Here is a 25,498-nt window from a genome sequence, read left to right as displayed (position 1 = left end):
ATGAAACTTCAGAATATAGAAGACTTAAGGACCATCGTTAGGCCCCTGGCTTGCCAAACCCATTGGGTTGCGAAGGCACTAACGAGCTTACAGAGGAAACCCCGTTCTGTCACAAGGAGATTTTTGCAGGTATCGCCAACTGTTATGGTGGCATCAGGATCTGGAGAAACTTCAGAATCCTGTGCTCTGACTCCTAACTTCTCTGATGTCTGTGATCAGTGCAGGATGACTCGGGTGTTGACTCAGAGACCTGTGGTTTATGGGTAGGGTAGCAAAAGTTAATCTCTCCTGGACTGCTTGTTAGTCTCCTTGGTCATGTGCTATGGGAGAGCCAGTCACGTTCACTCTCCTCCTATATATGCTGGCTGCACTGTTCTTATGGTGCCAGCTATAGCTTGACTATACCTGGTCTGGAGAGGTGGATTTATGCAGGCTTACTAGTGGTTGTGAAGTTATTGTTGTGGATAGTTGTGGTGTTAATCCTTGTTGTCCTTTTGTTGCTGCTTTACTTCTCTTTATTTTCCCTTTAGTTTCTTACTATTTATTCTTGACAGTGTGCAGTGTGACTGACTTTGTTATCCCTGTCTGTCTCATCTGTATTTCAATCACACTCCTGCCCCTTTCTTCCCTAGGGGAGGGGGAGAACAGGTTACCCTTACTCGGGAGCATAATAAGGCATCTCTACAGTCAGGGGTAGTCAAGGAGGTTAGGGATAATCTAGGGTCCCCCTAATGTGAGGGACAGCATAAAAGCCCCTTGTCCCTTGCTATCCCACAGTCCCATTGTGATATCTTCTAAAAAGCCACTATGGTGTTGTGGAATCTACTGCATACCATAGGAAAGTTTAAATGGCTGGGATCTCCGCTATCTTTTATCTTGGTTATTGGCATGGATTGTTGACTGTATAACACATGCAAGTGTTGGCACTGGAGCAGCTTTTCTGCCCCGTTCTGTATTGTAGCTTGCGAGAACAGTATGCTTACTGCATTGTGGTTAATTAATATCAAACATAAACACTCATTGAAGTGTAAAAAATCAAAGTGATAAAAACAATTACTTGGTATGAGAATGTCAATTCTCTTATTCATTTCTAAACAATGGATCTTAAGTAAATCGGTTGTCCAAAATTTATAGGAAAGGCTCTTCTGCTTCAAACCGGTTGCTTTTTGTCGTTGGATTGTGCGTGATAATGCAGCTAATCTGGTATTGAATCTTTTTTTTTTCTCTATGCTTGGAGAACCCCTTTAGTTTTGCATTGAAAACCACTAAGCCTAGTTATAGACAAGTCTCTGTTTCTGTGAATGGAAGCTTTGTCATACTTTTAATTCAAATTTTCCAATACAGAATTGGAAACATGGTGAACTTTAGTTGCTGGATCTTTACCAGCTAAGTAACAAATGTTTTATGAGTGGGCGAGAAGCAGGATGAAAAAAAAAACCCACTTAATTTCTGCTGCAATCAGCTTCTGAGGTCCTGTCTTATATCTCGGTCTTTCGAATTATGACTCACCGATTATTTGCCTTTATTTGAACTTTTATGCTCTCTTGGTTTTACTCTTAATTTGAATCATACTTCTCCATGGAAACCTATTAAGTAGTCTCAATCATCTCTGACATTAGACAGCTGAATAAAAATTATTTATCTATCAGCAAACAAAAGAACCATCAAATATATAGTGGTTAAAACCACAGAAGCAAGTGTAATTAAAAAAAAAAAAATAACTTGTCTATCTATCCATCCATCCATCCATCCATCCATCCATCCATCTATATGTGTGTGAATCATTAACCATCAGGAGGGAAAAAGAAAGTGCCAATTAAATGAGGTATCAACCTAACAATAAATTAGGTGGAAAATTGTATGAATAGTTTATTGGTAACACAAACACCACAAATACATCACTGAAAAACAATGTGGAATAGCCACTTACGAAATTCAGACAAATTTAAAAACAATTATAAATACACATCAGTATACCACCAGATAAATAATACAAATTGTATGCAAGATTTCATTCAAATACAAAATTTAAGCAACAGAAATTTTAAACCATGTACAGGTTAATACAACTTGGGCAGGAGTCACCGTTGATCAATATGGACAAAAGAAACCCCAAAATCACCCGAATAAACTGATGGTTATCCCCAGGGGGCTATTATGAATGATAGTTATCGAAAGATACACATAAGGATGACAAAGCCCTGTTACAGATAGCAAGACAGGGCTGTGGACTGCCAGGAATCATAAGTATTTGGGGTCTTTATTCCCAGGCTTCTAGCAGGGATCCTTTGTGACCTTATTTACGATGGCTATTTTTATGTGGGCATTATGCATGGACCTGCATCTGGTCTTGCTATCTGTAACAGGGCTTTGTCACCCTTTGTGTATCTTTTGATAACTATTGTTACTGTTTTTAAATTTGTCTGTATTTCATAAGTGGCTATTCCACATTATTTTTCAGTGGTATATTTGTGGTGTTTGTGTTACCGATTTATACAATTTCCACCTAATTTATTGTTTGGCGATCCCTCATTTCATTGGCACTTTCTTTTTCCCTCTTGTTTGTTCTGTCTGATACTAATAGTTTCAGGGGTGATCCCAGGGGTGAAGTGGTGCCCTACCCTCCTTTTTCTCATAATTGAATCAATAACAATAACCCAATACTGAGTAGAGTCCCCAAACACTAACATGGAACAGAAAACTACTAAAATGTGAGACAAGAATACTGAAGATAACTAAAATGTAACTTTTATTAAAGATGAATTTAAAAAGACGTGTGCGTGTGTTCCAACACAGTAGACCAAAGAGGCATGTTAGTGGGTGAACCAAAAGGGAAATGAAAAATAACTGGTCACAGAGTCATTTTATTATATTCATGCAGTATAAAATACAATCAATACCATTAAATGTGTATAAAAAGAAAATGCAATGGGAGAGGAGGTAAAATCTGGAAAGAAATAGGAGCGCAATAGGGTCTTATCTGTGTTGAAGGGAGATAGAAAGGAAAGATAGCAGGCTCACCTGTGGTAGTTGTGTGAGCCACAACTACTTGTTAACTATGAAATGCGTTGAAAATATAATCACTTTGATCTTTTTTCAGCACGGCAGTGCGGCATATTCCCCATTCACTACCAGCCTTGTACATAATAAGAAAATAACGGTGGTTTGACAGAAAAATAAAATAATTATTACCAACAAATGAATAAAATAACATATATACATACTGTAGTGGTCACATGTTATTAGTATTAGATAATTATTCTTGTATCTCTTCTGATACACCACTGTGATTTTTCTATTATGCACATTCAATGATTGTGTTTTACATTATATGAACGAACATAATAAGTAGAGTTGAGCGCGGTTCGAGGTTCTCCAGTTCGCGGCTCGAGTGATTTTGGGGGCTGTTCTAGATCGAACTAGAACTCGAGCTTTTTGCTAAAGCTCGATAGTTCTAGATACGTTCGAGAACTGTTCTAGCAGCAAAAAGACCAGCTATTTACTAGCTGGCTTTCCGCTGTAATAGTGTAAGTCACTGCGGGAACAGCGTATTCAGATCACTGTTGTATGGATAATGGCGATCGCCATTTTTTTTTCCCTTGTCTTCCTTCCGTAAGAGCGTGCGTGTAGTGGGGCGGGCCAGCATGTCAGCCAATCCAGGACACACACACAGCTAAGTGGACTTTTAGCCAGAGAAGCAACAGCATGTGTGATAGGATGTCCATGTCACATGTCCCTGCATTATAAAACCGGACATTTTCCTCCAGCACGCCATTATCTGCCTTCTGCATCCTTGGTGTTAGTCACCGCTGGCGCAGCTACTATCTCCGATACTGCTGTGTACGCTGTATACACAGCGCTGTACAGAATAGGAATAGAAGTTTCTATCAGTCCTTTTAAGGGCTAATACTGGCAGGGTCAGAGCCATAGGTGACAGGTCCGTGAAAACAGAGTTTACCAGCTACACAAGATGACAGCGTCTGTGTAGCTAAGGTCAGGGATTTCCTCGCTGCATTTCCTCATTAGGAGGGATAGAAAGGCAGGCTTCCTTTCCTCTACCCAGAGACCCACAAACCTACCACTGTACCCTCCTGCCCCTTGCACACTCAAACTCATTGTTAATAAGCCATTATACTAGCAAACACTGAGTGAACTTAGTGGCATCCTAAATGTGGCTGTTAGATTTCTGTATTGTCCCACTAGTGCAAAGATATTTGCAGAACGTCTGCCTGCATTGCACACTCAAACTCATTGTTACTAAGCCATTATACTAGCAAACACTGAGTGAACTTAGTGGCATCCTAAACGTGGCTGTTGGACTTCTGTATTGTCCCACTAGTTCAAAGATATTTGCAGCACGTCTGCCTGCATTGCACACTGAAACTCATTGTTACAAAGCCATTATACTAGCAAACACTGAGTGAACTTAGTGGCATCCTAAACGTGGCTGTTGGACTTCTGTATTGTCCCACTAGTGCAAAGATATTTGCAGCACGTCTGCCTGCATTGCACACTCAAACTCATTGTTACTAAGCCATTATACTAGCAAACACTGAGTGAACTTAGTGGCATCCTAAACGTGGCTGTTGGACTTCTGTATTGTCCCACTAGTGCAAAGATATTTGCAGCACGTCTGCCTGCATTGCACACTGAAACTCATTTTTACTAAGCCATTATACTAGCAAACACTGAGTGAACTTAGTGGCATCATAAATGTGGCTGTTGGACTTCTGTATTGTCCCACTAGTGCAAAGATATTTGCAGCACGTCTGCCTGCATTGCACACTCAAACTCATTGTTACTAAGCCATTATACTAGCAAACACTGAGTGAACTTAGTGGCATCCTAAACGTGGCTGTTGGACTTCTGTATTGCCCCACTAGTGCAAAGATATTTGCAGCATGTCTTCCTGCATTGCACACTCAAACCCATTGTTACTAAGCCATTATACTAGCAAACACTGAGTGAACTTAGTGGCATATTAAACATGGCTGTTGGACTTCTGTATTGTCCCACTAGTGCAAAGATATTTGCAGCACGTCTGCCTGCATTGCACACTCAAACTCATTGTTACTAAGCCATTATACTAGCAAACACTGAATGAACTTAGTGGCATCCTAAACATGGCTGTTGGACTTCTGTATTGTCCCACTAGTGCAAAGATATATGCAGCATGTCTGCCTGCATTGCACACTCAAACTCATTGTTACTAAGCCATTATACTAGCAAACACTGAGTGAACTTAGTGGCATCCTAAACGTGACTGTTGGACTTCTGTATTGTCCCACTAGTGCAAAGATATTTGCAGCACATCTGCCTGCATTGCACACTCAAACTCATTGTTACTAAGCCATTATACTAGCAAACACTGAGTGAACTTAGTGGCATCCTAAACATGGTTGTTGGACTTCTGTATTGTCCCACTAGTGCAAAGTGCAGCACGTCTGCCTGCATTGCACACTGAAACTCATTGTTACTAAGCCATTATACTAGCAAACACTGAGTGAACTTAGTGGCATCCTAAACGTGGCTGTTGGACTTCTGTATTGTCCCACTAGTGCAAAGATATTTGCAGCATGTCTGCCTGCATTGCACACTCAAACTCATTGTTACTAAGCCATTATACTAGCAAACACTGAGTGAACTTAGTGGCATCCTAAACGTGGCTGTTGGACTTCTGTATTGTCCCACTAGTGCAAAGATATTTGCAGCTCGTCTGCCTGCATTGCACACTCAAACTCATTGTTACTAAGCCATTATACTAGCAAACACTGAGTGAACTTAGTGGCATCCTAAACGTGGCTGTTGGACTTTTGTATTGTCCCACTAGTGCAAAGATATTTGCAGCACGTACCTGCATTGCACACTCAAACTCATTGTTACTAAGCCATTATACTAGCAAACACTGAGTGAACTTAGTGGCATCCTAAAAGTGGCTGTTGGACTTCTGTATTGTCCCACTAGTGCAAAGATATTTGCAGCACGTCTGCCTGCATTGCACACTCAAACTCATTGTTACTAAGCCATTATACTAGCAAACACTGAGTGAACTTAGTGGCATCCTAAAAGTGGCTGTTGGACTTCTGTATTGTCCCACTAGTGCAAAGATATTTGCAGCACGTCTACCTGCATTGCACACTCAAACTCATTGTTACTAAGCCATTATACTAGCAAACACTGAGTGAACTTAGTGGCATCCTAAACGTGGCTGTTGGACTTCTGTATTGTCCCACTAGTGCAAAGATATTTGCAGCACGTCTGCCTGCATTGCACACTCAAACTCATTGTTACTAAGCCATTATACTAGCAATTTATGCTGCCAGTTTAAGGGCTGTAGTTGCATTGTCAGGGATAATTATTGTTGTTTATTTTGCTGTTAATAAAGCTAGACCACCGCTGCAATCTACACCACCTCTCAATTTTTACTACCACATTTTAAGTGCACAATCTTGTCGCATTCAACATGAGTGGCAAAATGACAGATGCTGGTGGAAAGGGGAAGAGGCGTGTTGGAAAAGGAAAAAAAGGGTTTGTCCGTGGGGAAGGTGGCAAAGCTCCATTAACATCTGCTGAAGATAGACCATCTTCCAGCAAAAGTAAGATGTCTTCTACTTACCGTGGACAATCCGATGTGCTCCCTTTTTTACGGACACGAACAACTGGAACAAAGGTAGATGATGGCAAAAAAAGGAAAATGCTTGAATGGATCTCAAGTGTTCCAACAAGTGCCCTCTCCACCACCTCAACTACCGCATCCAAAAAACACCAGTCCTCTGAGTTGTCATCCCAATCAAACTTGCTTTCTCCCAGCTCTGAAGTCTCCATCCGCCCTGCACAGTATGGTGGAACTGAGATGGGTGAGTCTGCAGAGCTGTTCAGTCACACTATAGCCTGGGAATTAGAGGTCTGCTCCCAAGCTACAGTAAGTACAGACCAGGAAATGGTCTGCAGTGATGCCCAGAACCTTTGTGACTCTGATTCAGGCCGTGAGGACCAAGTTTCTGAGCATAATGTTGACCCTTTTTCACAAACTGTAACACCTGTTGTTATAGACAATGAGGAACATACTGATGACGATGAGATGCAGATACCAGATTGGGATGACAACTTAAATATTCGGTGAGGGCAAGAAGAGGCTCGGTCTGAGGGTGAGGGGAGTGCAAACACAACAATTGATGAGGAAGTTCTAGATCCCACCTACTGTCAACCCACAGTCAGGCACTCGAGGAGGTCAACAGAGGCAGTGTAGGAGGATACAACCAACGACGAAGTTACCTTGCGCCTTCCTGGACAGAGTCGGACCACTGGTAGCACATCTACAACTGCATCCTCAGCCACCATTCTGCCTCTGAGCACTAGTCAGGGGGGCTCAGCAGGTCACATGCCCTTTAAGCCTTGCCTAGCCTGGTCCTTTTTTGACATAGCAAAAGATCGCCCAAATTATGTGATCTGTAAAATTTGTCGTGATTCTGTTAGTAGAGGGCAAAACCTCAGCAGTTTGACAACTTCTTCCATGAATCGTCACATGAATAAATATCATAGGTCCCAGTGGGAAGCTCACCGTGCTGCAATGCGGCCTAGCGGAGCGAACCATCCACCGCCTGCCCCTTCCAGTGCATCCGCACGCTCTTCATCTTCTAGGACTGTGGGGACAGCTGTCACACCTGGTTTTCCACGCACAACTTCCACCACTGTAACCGCAACAGGCAGTTTGCTTGGTAGGTCGTCAGTTGGTTTGGAAGGGGAAACAAGTGCGTGTGTACAGCTCTCTCAGACATCGATAGCACCAACGTTGGATGAAGGCAACATCATGTGTCCGCCTGCACTTTCCTCACAAACCTGCATTTTTCCAGGGACACCCTACTCAACACCGTCTACACACAGCAGCCAGATCTCTGTCCCTCAGATGTGGACAAATAAAAGGCCATTTCCTGCGACCCATGACAAAGCTAAGAGGTTGACTTTATCCCTCTGTAAGCTCTTGGCTACCGAAATGCTGCCTTTCCGCCTGGTGGACACACAGGATTTTAGAGACCTTATGTCTGTCGCTGTGCCCCAGTACCAGATGCCCAGTCGCCACTACTTCTCTAAGAAAGGTGTGCCCGCGCTACACCAGCATGTCGCACACAACATCACCGCTTCCTTGAGAAACTCTGTGTGTCAACGGGTGCATTTCACTACCGATACTTTGACCAGTAAGCATGGACAGGGAAGTTACATGTCGCTGACTGGGCACTGGGTAACTATGGTGATAGATGGTGAAGGGTCTGCTGCACAAGTCTTGCCGTCCCCTTGACTTGTGTGTCAATCCTCTGTCTGTCCAAGTTCCGCCACTGCTTCTGCCTCCTCCACCTCATCTGTGTCCTCCACCTCCACCCCAAGCCTGCCTGGTCAGGCCACCAGCGTTCTCACTGCGCAGAAGGAAGCACGCACCCCTCATTACTATGCTGGCAGCAGAGCACAATGGCATCAGGCGGTCTTTAGCTTGACATGTCTTGGGAATAGGAGTCACACAGCTGAGGAGTTGTGGTCAGCTCTGCGGTCCGAGTTTAATAAATGGTTGTCTCCACTCAACCTGCAGCCTGGTAAGGCCGTGTGCGACAATGCTGCAAACCTGGTTGCGGCCCTTCGCCTGGGCAAGGTGACACACGTGCCTTGTATGGCTCACGTGTTGAACCTTGTTGTCCAGCAATTCTTAACACACTATCCTGGCCTAGATGGCCTTCTGACCAGGGCACGAAAACTGTCTGCTCACTTCCGCCGTTCAACCGCCGCAGCTGAGCGACTTGCATCGCTCCAGAAGTCTTTCCGCCTGCCGGTTCATCGCCTGAAATGCGATGTGGCGATATGCTGGAATTCGACTCTCCACATGTTACAGCGACTGTGGCAGCACCGCCGAGCCCTGGTGCAATACGTCATGACGTATAGCCTGGGCCAACGAGATGCAGAGGTGGGGAAGATCACCCTGATGGAGTGGTCTCAGATCAAGGACCTATGCACCCTTCTGCACAGTTTCGACATGGCGATGAATATGTTTAGCGCTGACAAAGCCATTATCAGCATGACAATTCCAGTCATTTACATGCTGGAGCACACGCTAAACACTATCCAGACTCAGGGGGTGCGACAACAGGAAGGGGAGGAACAACAGGAGGATTCATATGCGCAAGACACAACAACATCACCAAAGTCCAGACGTTCATCATCACCAATGCGGCAGGCATGGGACCATGGGGGACAGGGATCAACATGGACGCATGGTATCAGGCGAAATGTTGAGGAAGGTGCAGGAGAACATGAAGAAATGGAGGACGAACTGTCCATGGACATGGAAGACTCAGCTGATGAGGGAGACCTTGGTCAAATTTCAGTTGAAAGAGGTTGGGGGGAGATGTCAGAGGAAGAAAGAACGGTTAGCACCTCTATGCCACAAACACAGCGTGGACTCGTATTGTCAAAATTAGAAGTGATGATGACTACTGGCTTGCCACACTATTAGATCCCCGGTACAAGTCTAAATTTTGTGACATAATTCCAGCCATAGAAAGGGACGCACGTATGCAGGAGTATCAGCAGAAGCTGTTACTCGATCTTAGCTCGGCTTTTCCACCAAACAACCGTGCAGGTGCAGGGAGTGAATCTCCCAGTTGTAACTTGACAAACATGGGATGGTCTCGTCATCTTCAACAGTCTACCCGTACCAGTAGGACCGTATCTGGTGCTGGTAACAGCAATTTTATGGAATCTTTTCAGAATTTTTTTAGACCGTCCTTTGCAAGGCCACCAGAGACAACAAGTCTGACACATAGTCAACGGCGGGAGAGGATGATACAGGAGTATCTCCAAATGAACATCGATGCCATGACTTTGCAAATGGAGCCTTGCTCATTTTGGGCTTCAAATCTTGAAAAATGGCCAGAGCTCTCCACTTACGCCTTGGAGATTTTGTCATGTCCAGCTGCCAGCGTTGTCTCTGAACGTGTCTTCAGTGCTGCTGGGTGTTTGCTGACAGATAAGCGCACGCGTCTGTTCAGTGACAATGTGGACAGACTAACGTTCATCAAAATGAACAAGTCATGGATCCACAAGGAATTTACTACCCCTGTGTCATCCTGGGGAGAGTAAATGCTTGTGGATTTGGAATGTGCTTGATGCAAATCAAAACATCCTGTTTGCAACTAGGGCACAAGTGCTGCCACTGAATGGGTGGGTGTGTGTGGGGCACAATTTTTGGAAAAAAAAGGGAGACTCCGCTTAGAGTAACTCTTGCTTGCTGTGTTTTTTAAAAATGATCCAAGATGAACAGAGCTGGGATCAGGAAAGACTTTGCTACCTACCCCGGAGTCATCCTGGGGATGGTTAAGTATGGCGTATTTTTGAATGTGCTTGATGCAAATCTAGCTGTGAAGTGTACAACTAGGGCACAAGTGCTGCCACTGAATGGGTGGGTGTGTGTGGGGCACAATTTTTTGAAAAAAAGGGAGACTCCGCTTGCAGTAACCCTTACTTGCTGTGTTTTTTAAAAATGATCCAAGATGAACAGAGCTGGGATCAGGAAAGACTTTGCTACCTACCCCGGAGTCATCCTGGGGACGGTTAAGTATGGCGTATTTTTGAATGTGCTTGATGCAAATCTAGCTGTGAAGTGTACAACTAGGGCAAAAGTGCTGCCACTGAATGGGTGGGTGTGTGTGGGGCACAATTTTTGGAAAAAAAGGGAGACTCCGCTTGGAGTAACCCTTGCTTGCTGTGTTTTTTAAAAGGAGCCAAGATGAACAAGTCAGGGTTCAGCAAAGACTTTGCTACCTACCCCGGTGTCATCCTGGGGACGGTTAAGTATGGCGTATTTTTGAATGTGCTTGATGCAAATCTAGCTGTGAAGTGTACAACTAGGGCACAAGTGCTGCCACTGAATGGGTGGGTGTGTGTGGGGCACAATTTTTGGAAAAAAAGGAGAACTCCGCTTGGAGTCACCTTGTGGTGTTTTACATGATTTTAGAAGGGCGTGCCATGCCTATATCTGTGTCTCCTCCTCTTTTTCCTTGTCCAGCTCTTTTGTTTTCGCATGAGTATATGTCCTTGTCACTTTCCCTTGTGTTTGTGTTGTGTTGTGTTGTGAGTTGTTTGTCACCTTTTGGACACCTTTGAGGGTGTTTTCTAGGTGTTTTTATGTGTTTGTGATTGCCTGCCATTGTTTCCTATGCGGTTCGAGTTCGGTTCGTCGAACGTTCGACGAACCGAACTCGAACGAGACCTCCGTTCGGCGAACCAAACTCGAGCCGAACCGGGACCGGTTCGCTCATCTCTAATAATAAGTGTACACTTTGACCTGTCATTTTTAATGGAGTTTTGACAATGGTGTCCCCATTGACAAGTGCTTTTATGGTCTACTATGTTGGAACACGTGCACATGTCCTTTTGAATGTATCTTTAATAAAAGTTCTATTTTATTTATTTTCATTATCATTCTTGACTTCTAATTGAATATTATATATTTTTTCTTTGTATGTACATCTTTTCTAACATTCTGCTATGATAAAAAGTTAACATACTTCCTTTGTCTTTCTTTTGCTGCTTTAAATAGTTTTGTATTGCAAGACATTATGTCAATGTCCTACACTTGATAACAATAAATCTAAAAGTATACCACATTAACTGTGCTTGCCCTTGATCATGGCTAAGCACTAACTTTTATTTTTCATGTTTCAAATGACAAATTGTCAGAATAAAATAGGACAATGATTTGTGCAAGGAGCCTTGATGTATTTATTAATACATGGACTTTATTATGGCATTTTATGTTTGGTTATATCATATTTAATAGTTAGTCCCAGAAGCTAGGAATACCAAATCTTTTATATATGATTTTTTTTTTACATAGATGTGTATATGTCTTTCCATGAACACAAAACAGTTTTTCAGCACTTTGTGGGCCTGTAATTTGTTTTAATTGGCAGCTGCGATTTCGGTATGAATCATTAGATTGTTGAGCAGGGCTGTGGAGTCGGAGTCGTGAAGTCGGAGCCGGTGTCCATTTTTGTGAAGTTGGAGTTGGTATAAAGTGGACCGACTCTAACTACTAAATATATAATTAAATGGGTACATCAGTTCAATGCAGTATGTGATGAATATATTTTTAAATAATTTGGAAAGTTATGAAATGTGCTCTAAATATCTGTTCTATTCCTGATCAAAGAATCTCGTTTTTTAGTTGAGATTAATCTGTGCTGCACTTCAGCTACATGATATTAGTTATGTTACCATTTCACCACTGTAAATTTGTCTTAAACATAAATTATGTACAGTTGAAACCAGAAGTTTACATACACTATCTAAAAAGACACATATGCATGTTTTTCTCACTATCTGACATGAAATCAGAATAAACTTTTCCCGTTTTAGGTCCATTAGGAACCAAAATAATTTATATTTGCCAAATTCTAGAATAATGAAAGATAGAATGTTTTAAGGCATTTTTATTACTTTTTGGAAAATCAAAAGTTTACATATGTTAAGAGTACTAAACTTTTAAACAATATGGGATAGCCCTTATGATGATGTCATGTCTTTGGAAGCTTCTGATAGGTTTATTGGCAACATGTGAGTTAATTACACCTGTGGATGCATTTTAATGCATACCTGAAACACACTGCTTCTTTGTGTAACATCATGGGAAAGTAAAAAGAAATCAGCCAAGATGTCAGGAAGAAAATTGTGGACTTGCACAAGTCTGGTTAATCCTTGGCTGCAGTTTTCAGATTCCTGAAGGTGCCTTGTTCCTCTGTACAAACAGTTATATGTAAGTACACCCAAGATGGGAATGTCCAACCATCATACCACTCAGGAAGGAGACGGGTTCTGTGTAGCAGAGATGAATGTGCTTTGGTCAGACATGTACATATCAACCCAAGAACAAAAGCAAAATACCTTGTGAAGATGCTGGCGGAAGCTGGCAAGATTGTGTCATTATACACAGTGAAACGAGCCAAAAGGCCACTCTGCTAGGGAGAAACCATTACTCCAAAAGAAAAATTAAAAAGCCAGATTAATGTTTGCAAATACACACAGGATCACAGACCTTAATTTTTGGAAACATGTCCTGTGGTCTGACAAAACTAAAATTGAACTGTTTGGTCATAATGACCATCATTACATTTGGAGGAAAAGGGAGAAGCTTTAAAGCCTAAAAACACCATTCCAACTGTGAAACATGGGAGTGACAGCATCATGTTGTGGGGTTGTTTTGCTGCAGGAGGGACTGGTGCACTTCACAAAATAGATGGCATCATGAGGATATGAGATTATGTGGCAATGGCAAGAAAAAAGGGAAAAACAGCCATCACCAAAATTCTCAAGAATAAAAAACTTTTCTTTATTTCTTCATTTTAAAAAAGTGAAATAAAAAACATGGCAGTACCCTTACATGTTTCAGACCTCACAGGGTCCTTAATCATAGGCTCTATGAATAAGGTCTCTGTGAGGTCTGAAACATGTAAGGGTACTGTCATGTTTTTTATTCTACTTTTGCACACTCTTTTTTTAAAATGAAGAAATAAAGAAAAGTTTTTTTATTCTTGAGAATTTTGGTGCTGGCTGTTTTTCCCTTTCTTCTTGCCATTGTCCGGATGTGATCTCCGTTTTCAGGCCGTGCATCAGTGGAGCTGTGGACAACTAAGGGGTAGGCTGAATTAAATTTTTTTCACATTATGTGGCAATACTGAAGCAACATCTCAAGATTTCAGCCAGAAACTTAAAGCTTGGGTGGAAATGGGTCTTCCAAATGGACAATGACCTGAAGCATACTGCCAAACTGGTTACAAAGTGGCTTAAGGATAACAGAGTCAATGTTTTGAAGCAGCCATCTCAAATCCCTGATTGCTGATATATGTAAAGCGCTATGGAATTAATAGTGCTATATAAGTGAATCGACATTATATGTTATCTCAATCCTATTGAAAATTTATGGGCAAAGCTGAAAAGGCTGGTGCGAGCAAGGTGATCTACAAACATGGCTTAGTTACACCAGTTCTGTCAGGAGGAATGGACCCAAATTCCTACCAACTATTGTGAGAAGCTTATGGAAGGAGATACAAAACATTTGACCCAAGCCATACAGTGTAAGGGCAATGGCACCAAACACTAATGAAATGGATGGAAACTTTTAAATTTGCAGAAAGTACTAAAAATGCCTTAAAACATTGTCTCTCTCATTATTCTGGCATTTGGTAAATGTAAATAATTTTGGTTCCTAATTGACCTTAAAACAGGAAAGGTTTATTCTAATTTCATGTCAGATAGTGAGAAAAACATGCATATGTGTCCTTATAGATAGTGGATGGAAACTTCTGGTTTCAACTGTAAGAGGGTGTTGGAGTCAGAGTCGTGGAGTCGGAGTTGGAATTGGAATCAGGGAAATTGTAGAGTTGGAGTCGGAGGTTTGGCTTACTGACTCTACAGCCCTGTTGTTGATATGAGTAAAATGAATGAGTAGAATGATTTAAAATTTACCAGAATTCTTGTATTCAAGTGTATCCCTATTTTAGCTGATTTTCCTATGGGTTAATCGAGGAAAATGGTGCCCAGATAATTACCATCTTGCTAGTTTTTAATGAGACAGAAAGAGGTTAAAATCATTACACTCACCTTACCTAGAGTTGGGTATTGTAATGCTCGTGAGTGTGAGAGGGGAGTAGAGCCACTGGTTGTAATAGCAGAATACTCGTATTTATATCAACCTCAAATATATTCAAAACAATACTAAACAGCAAGTTCTGGACTTACAAAAGTCTCCTAGGAGACACTAATATAAAACTTAACATTTAATGACTCAATTAAAAAGTGAACAGGGTCACTGGAAATCGTGATATTCTAAAAGAAGAAACATACATCTAATGTTTGATAGCAGCCTTACAGAGACCATCACAAAGGTGTAGGGTCAATGCAATAACACCCAGTCTCAGGCTACTCAGGGATCAACATCAATGTATGTGACACATAAATATTGCCCATGCAAAAACATGGACAAAGAGACCCAAAAAAACCTCCTGTTTTGCGATTCAAGAAACTACCCTCCTCACCAAGGGGTTCCGCTGACAGAAAGGGAAAGGTCTCACCAACTCTAGGCGGGCTATGTTTATGCAGCAAACCTGGAATATCGATCCTCATGTATCGAGTGTACTTGCTTCCTCGGTTCACTTAAGCATTACAGGTGTAAAACTTCCATCATTGTAGATTCATAACTTCCGACGCGTTTCATTGTATTCTTCAGGGAAGTCAGTAATACCAATATTAGGGGTATTCCACATTCATAGGGGCAAACATCCCCAGTGGAAACCCAGTGCTGGACTGAAAATGAAATAAAAATCACCATAAGTCCACCACTGAAAGACACCATTGTATCAGAGTATCAAGCCCCAAAGGGAGCACTCACCAAACGAACAAGTCCTCTAAATCCTGGTGCTAGGCCACATTAAATGCCCATTTACGAACGCACACTAGAACAGACAAGTCTGTATAAATAAACCGCTCTTTTAAATATCATAGAAGGAATATAGTCCCATACCGGGAACACTCACCAAGACACGTCCTCCATATGTATATTCAATTCAAAAATGTGCCGCGCTGCAAACGCCCTGGGCCGCGCCATCTTATATCACGCGCGCATGCGCAGTACACCCCATTCAGGTGCATGACGCACAAACCGGAACCACTCGATACCGGAAATTAGTACGTCATCCAAACTAGCCGACGCATCATCACATAGTGTCGGCCACCCATCCGGTGACGCTCCTTCCGGAAGATGGAACGCAAGCCGGAACAAATATCAAATAATCGCGTCATTGCTTTACTAATGCTTGCGCTCCAACGTTAAAACACAACAATAGTGAACAGGTACAAGACCCATTCACAGCATTATTCAAGTCCATCAAAGGCAGTATGAAAACTCCTCATATTGTAAATACACCAATCATTGCAGTGATGTTATGGCGAACAGCACCTTTTCCACAAAGATCATCCTAGTTACCTCTGCTCACACAAAAGAGGAAGGGGCACAAACCAATCTCAATCCCGCTGTTGTATTTGGCTCATAAAGATGTACCCACAGTCAGGCAAACCTAAAGGGAGGACAGACCACCACTATCAACATACAGGGTCGAGATCAAATCTAATCTAAGATCTTATAGATTTTCCCTGAATGAGATCCTATATCTATGAAGGGAGAGAAAAAGGGAGGAAGAAAAGGAAACTAAGTGCACACTACGTCTGACCCTCACTCATTAAATACTCTCCCTACCTTACTGCAGAGGTCGGCACCGTAAAACACCCACGCCCATGGTGCCCCCACTCACCGTCGGCTGGCCCTCCTATTTGAACCTACAGACTAAGGTGTACCTAGAAAGGGGGTAAAAGACAATTGCTCATTAAGGCCATTCAGGGCCATGGAGCCCAGTGTGTAAATCCAAAAACACTCCTTACGGAGTATCATCTTGTCCCAATTGCCTCCTCTTGGTGGTGATCTGATATGATCTATGCCTATTACTTTAATACAATTCTCATCTCCATCATGATATGCATTAACGTGTCTAGCCAACGGGGTGTCATTCCTATTTCTGATATCATTTTTATGTTCACCAACCCTTTTCCTTAGTTCCCTAATGGTCTTTCCAACGTATTGTTTGTTACAGGGACACATCACTCTATAAATGACCCCTCTGGTTCTACACGTAATCAGTTATCTGATCTCAAAGGTCCTATCGCCAACCCGACTATGGAAGGTCTTACCCTCCTCAATGAGAAAACAGTTTTTACAATTGTGGCATTTAAAGCAACCTCTCACCCCGCAGGTCAACCACGGTGGCCTGTCCTCTCTGAAAAAACTATGGACTAATCTGTCCTTTAAAGATCTCGCTTTTCGGTATGTTATAGAGGGATGGTCTGGTATGTATTTACCAACAATCGGATCCATTTTAAGAATTGGCCAATGCTTACAGAGAATGTTACATAAACCCATTGCCCCATTAGTTTCGTAACTGCTCTAGTGATGAGGCCTTTAGAGCACAAGCAGTGGATCTAACAAAACGGTTGGATGAAAGAGGTTACCCTACGAAGGAGGTTGAGAAAACCTTCAAATCAGTATGTCAGATGGACCGTACAGATATTCTGAACCGTAGACCTAAGAGGAAAGGTCTGAGTGAGCCTCTAAGGTATATTACCACATTTGATAATGGGGCAATGGGTTTACGTAACATTCTCTGTAAGCATTGGCCAATTCTTAAAATGGATCCGATTGTTGGTAAATACATACCAGACCATCCCTCTATAACATACCGAAAAGCGAGATCTTTAAAGGGCAGATTAGTCCATAGTTTTTTCAGAGAGGACAGGCCACCGTGGTTGACCTGTGGGGTGAGAGGTTGCTTTAAATGCCACAATTGTAAAAACTGTTTTCTCATTGAGGAGGGTAAGACCTTCCATAGTCGGGTTGGCGATAGGACCTTTGAGATCAGATCACTGATTACGTGTAGAACCAGAGGGGTCATTTATAGAGTGATGTGTCCCTGTAACAAACAATACGTTGGAAAGACCATTAGGGAACTAAGGAAAAGGGTTGGTGAACATAAAAATGATATCAGAAATAGGAATGACACCCCGTTGGCTAGACACGTTAATGCATATCATGATGGAGATGAGAATTGTATTAAAGTAATGGGCATAGATCATATCAGATCACCACCAAGAGGAGGCAATTGGGACAAGATGATACTCCGTAAGGAGTGTTTTTGGATTTACACATTGGGCACCATGGCCCCGAATGGCCTTAATGAGCAATTGTCTTTTACCCCCTTTCTAGGTACACCTTAGTCTGTAGGTTCAAATAGGAGGGCCAGCCGACGGTGAGTGGGGGCGCCATGGGCGTGGGTGTTTTACGGTGCCGATCTCTGCAGTAAGGTAGGGAGAGTATTTAATGAGTGAGGGTCAGACGTAGTGTGCACTTAGTTTCCTTTTCTTCCTCCCTTTTTCTCTCCCTTCATAGATATAGGATCTTATTCAGGGAAAATCTATAAGATCTTAGATTAGATTTGATCTCGACCCTGTATGTTGATAGTGGTGGTCTGTCCTCCTTTTAGGTTTGCCTGACTGTGGGTACATCTTTATGAGCCAAATACAACAGCGGGATTGAGATTGGTTTGTGCCCCTTCCTCTTTTGTGTGAGCAGAGGTAACTAGGATGATCTTTGTGGAAAAGGTGCTGTTCGCCATAACATCACTGCAATGATTGGTGTATTTACAATATGAGGAGTTTTCATACTGCCTTTGATGGACTTGAATAATGCTGTGAATGGGTCTTGTACCTGTTCACTATTGTTGTGTTTTAACGTTGGAGCGCAAGCATTAGTAAAGCAATGACGCGATTATTTGATATTTGTTCCAGCTTGCGTTCCATCTTCCGGAAGGAGCGTCACCGGATGGGTGGCCGACACTATGTGATGATGCGGTCGGCTAGTTTGGATGACGTACTAATTTCCGGTATCGAGTGGTTCCGGTTTGTGCGTCATGCACCTGAATGGGGTGTACTGCGCATGCGCGCGTGATATAAGATGGCGCGGCCCAGGGCGTTTGCAGCGCGGCACATTTTTGAATTGAATATACATATGGAGGACGTGTCTTGGTGAGTGTTCCCGGTATGGGACTATATTCCTTCTATGATATTTAAAAGAGCGGTTTATTTATACAGACTTGTCTGTTCTAGTGTGCGTTCGTAAATGGGCATATAACCCCATAGCGACGGCCTAACGTCTCAAGACGTCGGAAAAACAGGGTACTTATTCTGTTCCGACGTCTTGAGACGTCAGGCCGGAAAAACCCTGTAGCGCCCCCCAGTGACGAAAAATCTCGGGGATTTCAGCTACCGGGGGTAGCTGAGACCCCCCAGATTATGAATCGGGGTGTTTTTTATGCACCCCGTTAAGGCGACAACATAAAAAAAAAAAAATGGCTGGTAAAATCTATTTATTTCTCATCTGACGTGATCAAACATGTCAGATGAGAAATAAATGTGAGCCCTTAGTGCCCCCAAAGCCCCCGGTACCGGAGAAATCCATCCAACCCCCCCCCCCCCCCCCCCGGAAAATCCAAGATGGCGCCGACGCGCGCTGAAAACTCCCGCCGCCGCCTCTGCATTCATTTCCCTCCGATCTGAAATGATCAAACATTTCAGATCGGAGGGAAATGTCCCCCTCCTGACCTCTCCTCCGGTACACCGGAGCTCTTTGGTCCCTGGAGCCCCCTCCAGTTCTTCAGAGCCCCCCTCCGGAGCGTGCAAGATGGCGCCGACGCGCGCTGAAAACTGCCGCCGCCGGCTCTGCATTCATTTCCCTCCGATCTGAAATGATCAAACATTTCAGATCGGAGGGAAATGTCCTCCCCCTGACCCCTCCTCCGGTCCACCGGAGCCCTCTGGTCACCGGAGCCCCCTCCGGGTCTCCAGAGCCACCCCCCCTCCCCCGCATTCATTCTGCTCTTTCTGCCGCATGTGACACGTCACATGCGGCAGAAAGGTGTCCCCAGGTCCCCCCAGGTCCCACTAGGTCACCCCCCATCACCCCCCCCCCCAGCCCCCGGTCATACGTTACCTGTCTGGTGATCCGTCCCGCGATCACGCCGCCTCCTTCTTGAATGCTGACGGCGCATGCGCAGACAGCGGCTGTCAGCTGGATTCCTCCCCCGATCCACAGTGGAGCAGCCTGTGCATCAGCGACGTCAGTCTTGCAGGGACGCTGACGTCGCTGATGCACAGGCTGCTCCACTGTGGACCGGGGGAGAGTGAGTGCAGTAATCAGCAGTCTCTCCATGTGAGGAGTGTGGTCCTCACATGGAGAGACTGCTGTTCCAGAAAATGGGGGGTACGTTCTGTGAGCGTGCCCCTCATATTCTGGAATGAGGTTACTGCAGGTCACTCTGCCCTAAGTTGGACCGGGGCAGTGTGAGTGCAGTATTCTCAGATTACTGCACCCACACTGCTCATGGAGAGCTTGCTCTTCCAGAAAATGGGGGATACGTTCCCTGAACGTGCCCCCCATATTCTAGAAGATCCAGAGTCGGCGTGGGACCTCACGGATTACAGCGGATTACAGCGACCGTAATTTCTTTATTTTCAATAAATTGGGGAAAGAGGAATGTTTCGGGGAGTTTTTTTTCCAAATAAATTTTTTTTTTGTCTTTTTTTTTTGTCTATTACTTGACTGGGTTAGTGATGTCGGGTATCTGTTTAGATGCCGTGACATCACTAACCCCAGGGCTTGATGCCAGGTGACATTACAGCTGGTATCAACCCCATATATTACCCCGTCTGCCACCGCACCAGGGCGCGGGATGAGCTGGGGCGAAGCGCCAGGATTGGCGCATCTAATGGATGCGCCACTTCTGGGGCGGCTGCGGCCTGCTATTTTTAGGCTGGGAAGAGTCCAATAACCATGGCTCTTCCCACCCTGAGAATACCAGACCCCAGCTGTCCGCTTCACCTTGGCTGGTGATCTAATTTGGGGGGGACCCCACGTTTTTTTTTTTTTAAAAAAAACGCCTGGGGAGCCCTCCAAATTGATCACCAGCCAAGGTGAAGCTGTCAGCTGTGGTTTGCAGGCTACAGCTGTCTGCTTTACCCTAGCTGGCTATCAAAAATGGGGGGGACCCCACGTCGTTTATTTTAATTATTATTTTTTTGGGGGGCTAAATACAAGGCTAGGCACCCTTTAGTGCCACATGAAAGGCACTAAAGGGCGCCAGCTTAGAATATGCAGGGGGTGGGACGTTATATATGTTTGACATGTATCCATTCATCCATTGTAGCATTTTAGGCTGTGCGCCCACAATCAGGGTTTGCAGCGTTTTGGGAGCAGAGTGTTTTCCCTGCATCCATAGCGCTGCATTGTGCAGTAGAAGCACAGTGGAAGGATTTTTAGAAATCCCATGCCCAATGTGCTTGCCCAATGTGCTTCTTTTCTCCGCCACATAAACTGACCTGTGGCGCAGCTTCCCGAGCCTCAGCATGTCAATTTATGCTGCGGAGATGAGTGTTCTCTGCAGGTAGCATAGAGCTCCACAGCGGCCTGAACCCAAATCGTGGGCATGGGCAGCTGCGTTCTCCCGTGGACAACACTCACATCTCTGCAGGAGGCTGACACTGTGTACTAGACGCCGTGTCGCTGGCTCATGGCCACATAGCCTAAAAGTGAGACATTGGTTGCTACAGCAACATTTTTGTGAAGTACCTGTGGATTCAAAATGCTTATTATACTCCTGAATAAAATCCAGTTTCCAAAATGGGGTCACTTGTGGGGGTTTCTAATGTATAGGTACCCAAGGGGCCCTGCAAATGTGACATGGTGCCCGCAATTTATTTCAACTTTTCCAGAATTCAAATGGTGCTGCTTCCATTCCAAGCCCTCCCATTTATCCAAACAGAGGTTTTTGGCCACATGTGGGGTATCCCTGTGCTCATAAGACATTGGATAACAACCTCTTGGGTCCACGGTTTGTTGTTGTCTCTTGAAAAAGTGAGAAATTTGATGCTGAAGCAACATTTTTGTGAAAAAAATGAAAATTTTCAATATGGCAACCTAAGCTTATCAAATTCTGTGAAGTATTCGTGGATTCATACTGCTCACTATACACCTAGATAAAAGCCTTGAGGTGTCTTGTTTCCAGAATGGAGTCACTTGTGGGGGACCTCCACTGTTTAGGCACCTCAGGGGCTCTCCAAATGCAACCTGGCGTCCGCTATTGATTCCAGCCAATTTTGCAGTCAAATGGCACTCCTTCCCTTCCGAGCCCTGCCATGCGCCCAAACAGTTGATTTCCACCACATATAAGGTATCGCCAAACTCAGGAGAAATTGCACAATAAATGTTATGCTGAATTTTTTCCTTTTACTCTTGTAAAAAAAAAAGCTACCTGGTTGAAATAACAATTTTGTGGTAAAATTTTTTTTTTTTTTTTCATGGCTCAACGTTATAAAATTCTGTGAAGCACCTGGGGGTTCAGGGTACTCACCAAACATCTAGATAAATTCCTTGAGGGGCCTAGTTTCCAAAATGGGGTCACTTGTGTGGGGTTTCTACTGTTTAGGTACCTTAGGGGTCCTCCAAATGTGACATGGTGCCCGCAATCTTTTTCAGCCAAATTTCCTTTCCAAAATTCAAATATTGCTCCTTTCGTTCCAAGCCCTCCCATTTGTCCAAACAAAGGTTTCAGACCACATGTGAGGTATCACCGCGCTCATAAAAAAGTGGTTAACAAACCTTGAGGTCAAATTTTTGGAATTACCTCTTGAAAAAGTGAGAAAATTGATGCTAAAGCAACATTTTTGAGAAAATTATTAAAAGTTTCAATATGACAACGTAACGTTAACAAAATCTGTGAAGTACCTGTGGATCTAAAATGCTCACTATACCCCTAGATAGAAGCCTTGAGGGGTCTAGTTTCCAAAATGGTGTCACTTGTGAGGGGTTTCTTCTGTTTAGGTACCTTAGCGGACCTGTAAATGCAACATGGTGCTCGCAATCTATTTCAGCCAAATTTGCTTTCCAAAATTCAAATATTTCTCCTTCTGTTCCGAGCCCTCCCATTTGTCCAAACAGAGGTTTCTGACCACATGTGGGGTATCGGCGCACTCATAAGAAAGTGGGGAACAAGTTTTGGGGTCCATTTTGTTGTGTTAGGTCTTCTAAAAGTGAATAAATTTGGGTTAGAGCAACATTTTTAGGTAAAATTTAATTTTTGCTTTTTTTCATTCCACATTGCTTTTGTTCATGTGAAGCACCTGAAGGGTTAATAAACTTCTTGAATGTGGTTTTGAGTACTTTGGGGGGTGCAGTTTTTATAATGGTGTCACTTTTGGGTATTTTCTGTCATCTAGGCCTATTGAAGTCACTTCAAATGTGATGTGGTCCCTAAAAAAATGGTTTTGTAAATTTTGATGTAAAAATGAGAAATCGCTGATAAACTTTGAACCCCTCTAACTTCCTAACAAAAAAAAATTTTGTTTCCAAAATTGTGCTGATGTGATGTGGGAAATGTTATTTATTAACTATTTTGTGTCACCGAAATCTCTGGTTTAACGGTATAAAAATTCAAAAGTTGAAAATTGCTAAATTTTCAAAATTTTTGCCAATATTCAATTTTTTTCTTCAATAAACGCAAAAAATATTGTCCTAAATTTGGTACTAACATGAAGTCCAATATGTGACGAAAAAACAGTCTCAGAATCACCGGGATCCGTTGAAGCGTTCCAGAGTTATAACCTCATGAAGTGACACTGGTCAGAATTGCAAAATTTGGTCTGGTCATTAAGGTGAAAATTAGCTCCGTCACTAAGGGGTTAATGTGGCCTAGCACCAGGATTTAGAGGACTTGTTCGTTTGGTGAGTGCTCCCTTTGGGGCTTGATACTCTGATACAATGGTGTCTTTCAGTGGTGGACTTATGGTGATTTTTATTTCATTTTCAGTCCAGCACTGGGTTTCCACTGGGGATGTTTGCCCCTATGAATGTGGAATACCCCTAATATTGGTATTACTGACTTCCCTGAAGAATACAATGAAACGCGTCGGAAGTTATGCATCTACAATGATGGAAGTTTTACACCTGTAATGCTTAAGTGAACCGAGGAAGCAAGTACACTCGATACATCAGGATCGATATTCCAGGTTTGCTGCATAAACATAGCCCGCCTAGAGTTGGTGAGACCTTTCCCTTTCTGTCAGCGGAACCCCTTGGTGAGGAGGGTAGTTTCTTGAATCGCAAAACAGGAGGTTTTTTTGGGTCTCTTTGTCCATGTTTTTGCATGGGCAATATTTATGTGTCACATACATTGATGTTGATCCCTGAGTAGCCTGAGCCTGAGACTGGGTGTTATTGCATTGACCCTACACCTTTGTGATGGTCTCTGTAAGGCTGTTATCAAACATTAGATGTATGTTTCTTCTTTTAGAATATCACGATTTCCAGTGACCCTGTTCACTTTTTAATTGAGTCATTAAATGTTAAGTTTTATATTAGTGTCTCCTAGGAGACTTTTGTAAGTCCAGAACTTGCTGTTTAGTATTGAGTAGAGCCACTGGGCCACAGCACACAGTATACCTGAGGGGAGTGATTATGGCTCACACCAGGTTTTCACAAGAGCCCCTGATGTTTGGGGTGTTGCTCTGCAGGTAGAAACCAGGTGCCACTCAGGGAGATTTGGTGCTGTGAAAGCTGACCCCAGGGATAAAGACATTGACAGCCTCTAATGAGGCCGTCTCTGGCAATAAGTTACTATATAGCAGCATCTGGTATAACAGATTTGGCTCAAAGAAAACAATGCAGCAGCAGCTGGTATAGCATACTTGGACTTGGCTAATAAAAGAAAATGCAGCAGCTGGAACTATGAAACAGACAAGTTTAAGTAACTCAGCAGCAGCACATAAGTAAGGGACCTGCACAAATAGTAACGTCTGTCTAGGAGTAGACCACTTTGGCCATTCACCTCTTATAAGGGGAATGTGCCTTAAATACTTGGTGTCTTTCAGCCATAGGCTGAGAGGCACTTCCTGGTTATGGAACAATATCCCTTAAAGAATTGATGGGTGGATATGCGCATGCCCTAAGACTACTCCCAAGAGACATGTATGGCAAGCATATGTCCTGGGAGATGGAGGCAGGGAGCAGGGATGGAGCAACAACAACCGCTGAATGGCTGGGAGGGTGAGTGTGCTGACGTCCCCACTGGCGAAAAGGGGCAGGACAGTGAAGGGACGCCGGTGCCTGTGTTACAGCAATGACCTGACCAGCAATGTAGCTCCACTCTGCTAAAGTCCAGTCTTCTTCCTCTGCATTCCCATATTTTTGACTTCTCCTCACTGGATAAGCTTTAAACAAATATGACATCATAATGTCATAACACTTTGGAGCAGCCTGGCATCTTTGGAGCCTCCAAAGTGTCTAGGCCTCAAAATGTCGTGATATCACCAAGCTAGTAGATTTCATGTCATGTCATGAATTCAGGGCAACATCTTTTGACCCAGCCACTACAGAGCTGCCAAATGTACTGGGGCATGGCAGGAGATGAAAATTTAAGACCAAAGTAGATAGGTGGGCCTGGTGCAAGATGAGTACAATTTTTTTTAATCTTTGTCTATTATGCTTTGGTTTCTGGAGAGACTTCAAAGCATAATAAGGTATATTTAATTATCTGAAAATAAATGTAATGTGAATCAAATCAAATTTCAGCGGCATTACTATAAGCCATAAGAATGTACGGTAAAAGATTTCTCAAATTATTGAGTTCACATTTTTCAGCTACTCTTAGTGATAGTAGTAGGGGGTCATAATTATGTGTTTTTAAAAATAGAACCCTTCAAGGAGGTCTTCTTTTAGGTCAAATGTTTGGCTGCTATAGTAAAGTTGCAGTGTCTAGGCTTAACAAAAGCTCAGCTAGGAAGCGACAAACCTTACAAATTCACA

The 25,498-nt window shown here is 43.3% G+C and overlaps 1 protein-coding gene across 1 annotated transcript in view; it reads left to right on the top strand.

Annotated features, from left to right (window-relative positions):
* CD226 (CD226 molecule) overlaps positions 1 to 23,647 on the top strand; it is a 69,816-nt gene extending 46,169 nt beyond the window's left edge. Inside the window, exons 4-6 of the mRNA XM_075316065.1 lie at positions 16,686 to 16,801; positions 17,023 to 17,254; positions 23,505 to 23,647. Of these exons, the coding sequence (XP_075172180.1) occupies positions 16,686 to 16,801; positions 17,023 to 17,254; positions 23,505 to 23,647 (491 nt within the window). The remainder of the gene's footprint in view (positions 1 to 16,685; positions 16,802 to 17,022; positions 17,255 to 23,504) is intronic.
* Positions 23,648 to 25,498: the final 1,851 nt, after the last annotated feature.

This window comes from Anomaloglossus baeobatrachus, chromosome 6 (genome assembly GCF_048569485.1).
Source record: "Anomaloglossus baeobatrachus isolate aAnoBae1 chromosome 6, aAnoBae1.hap1, whole genome shotgun sequence".
Taxonomy (NCBI): Eukaryota; Metazoa; Chordata; class Amphibia; order Anura; family Aromobatidae; genus Anomaloglossus; species Anomaloglossus baeobatrachus.
Note: the sequence above shows the minus strand (reverse complement) of the source record. Positions and strands in the feature narration are given on the sequence as shown.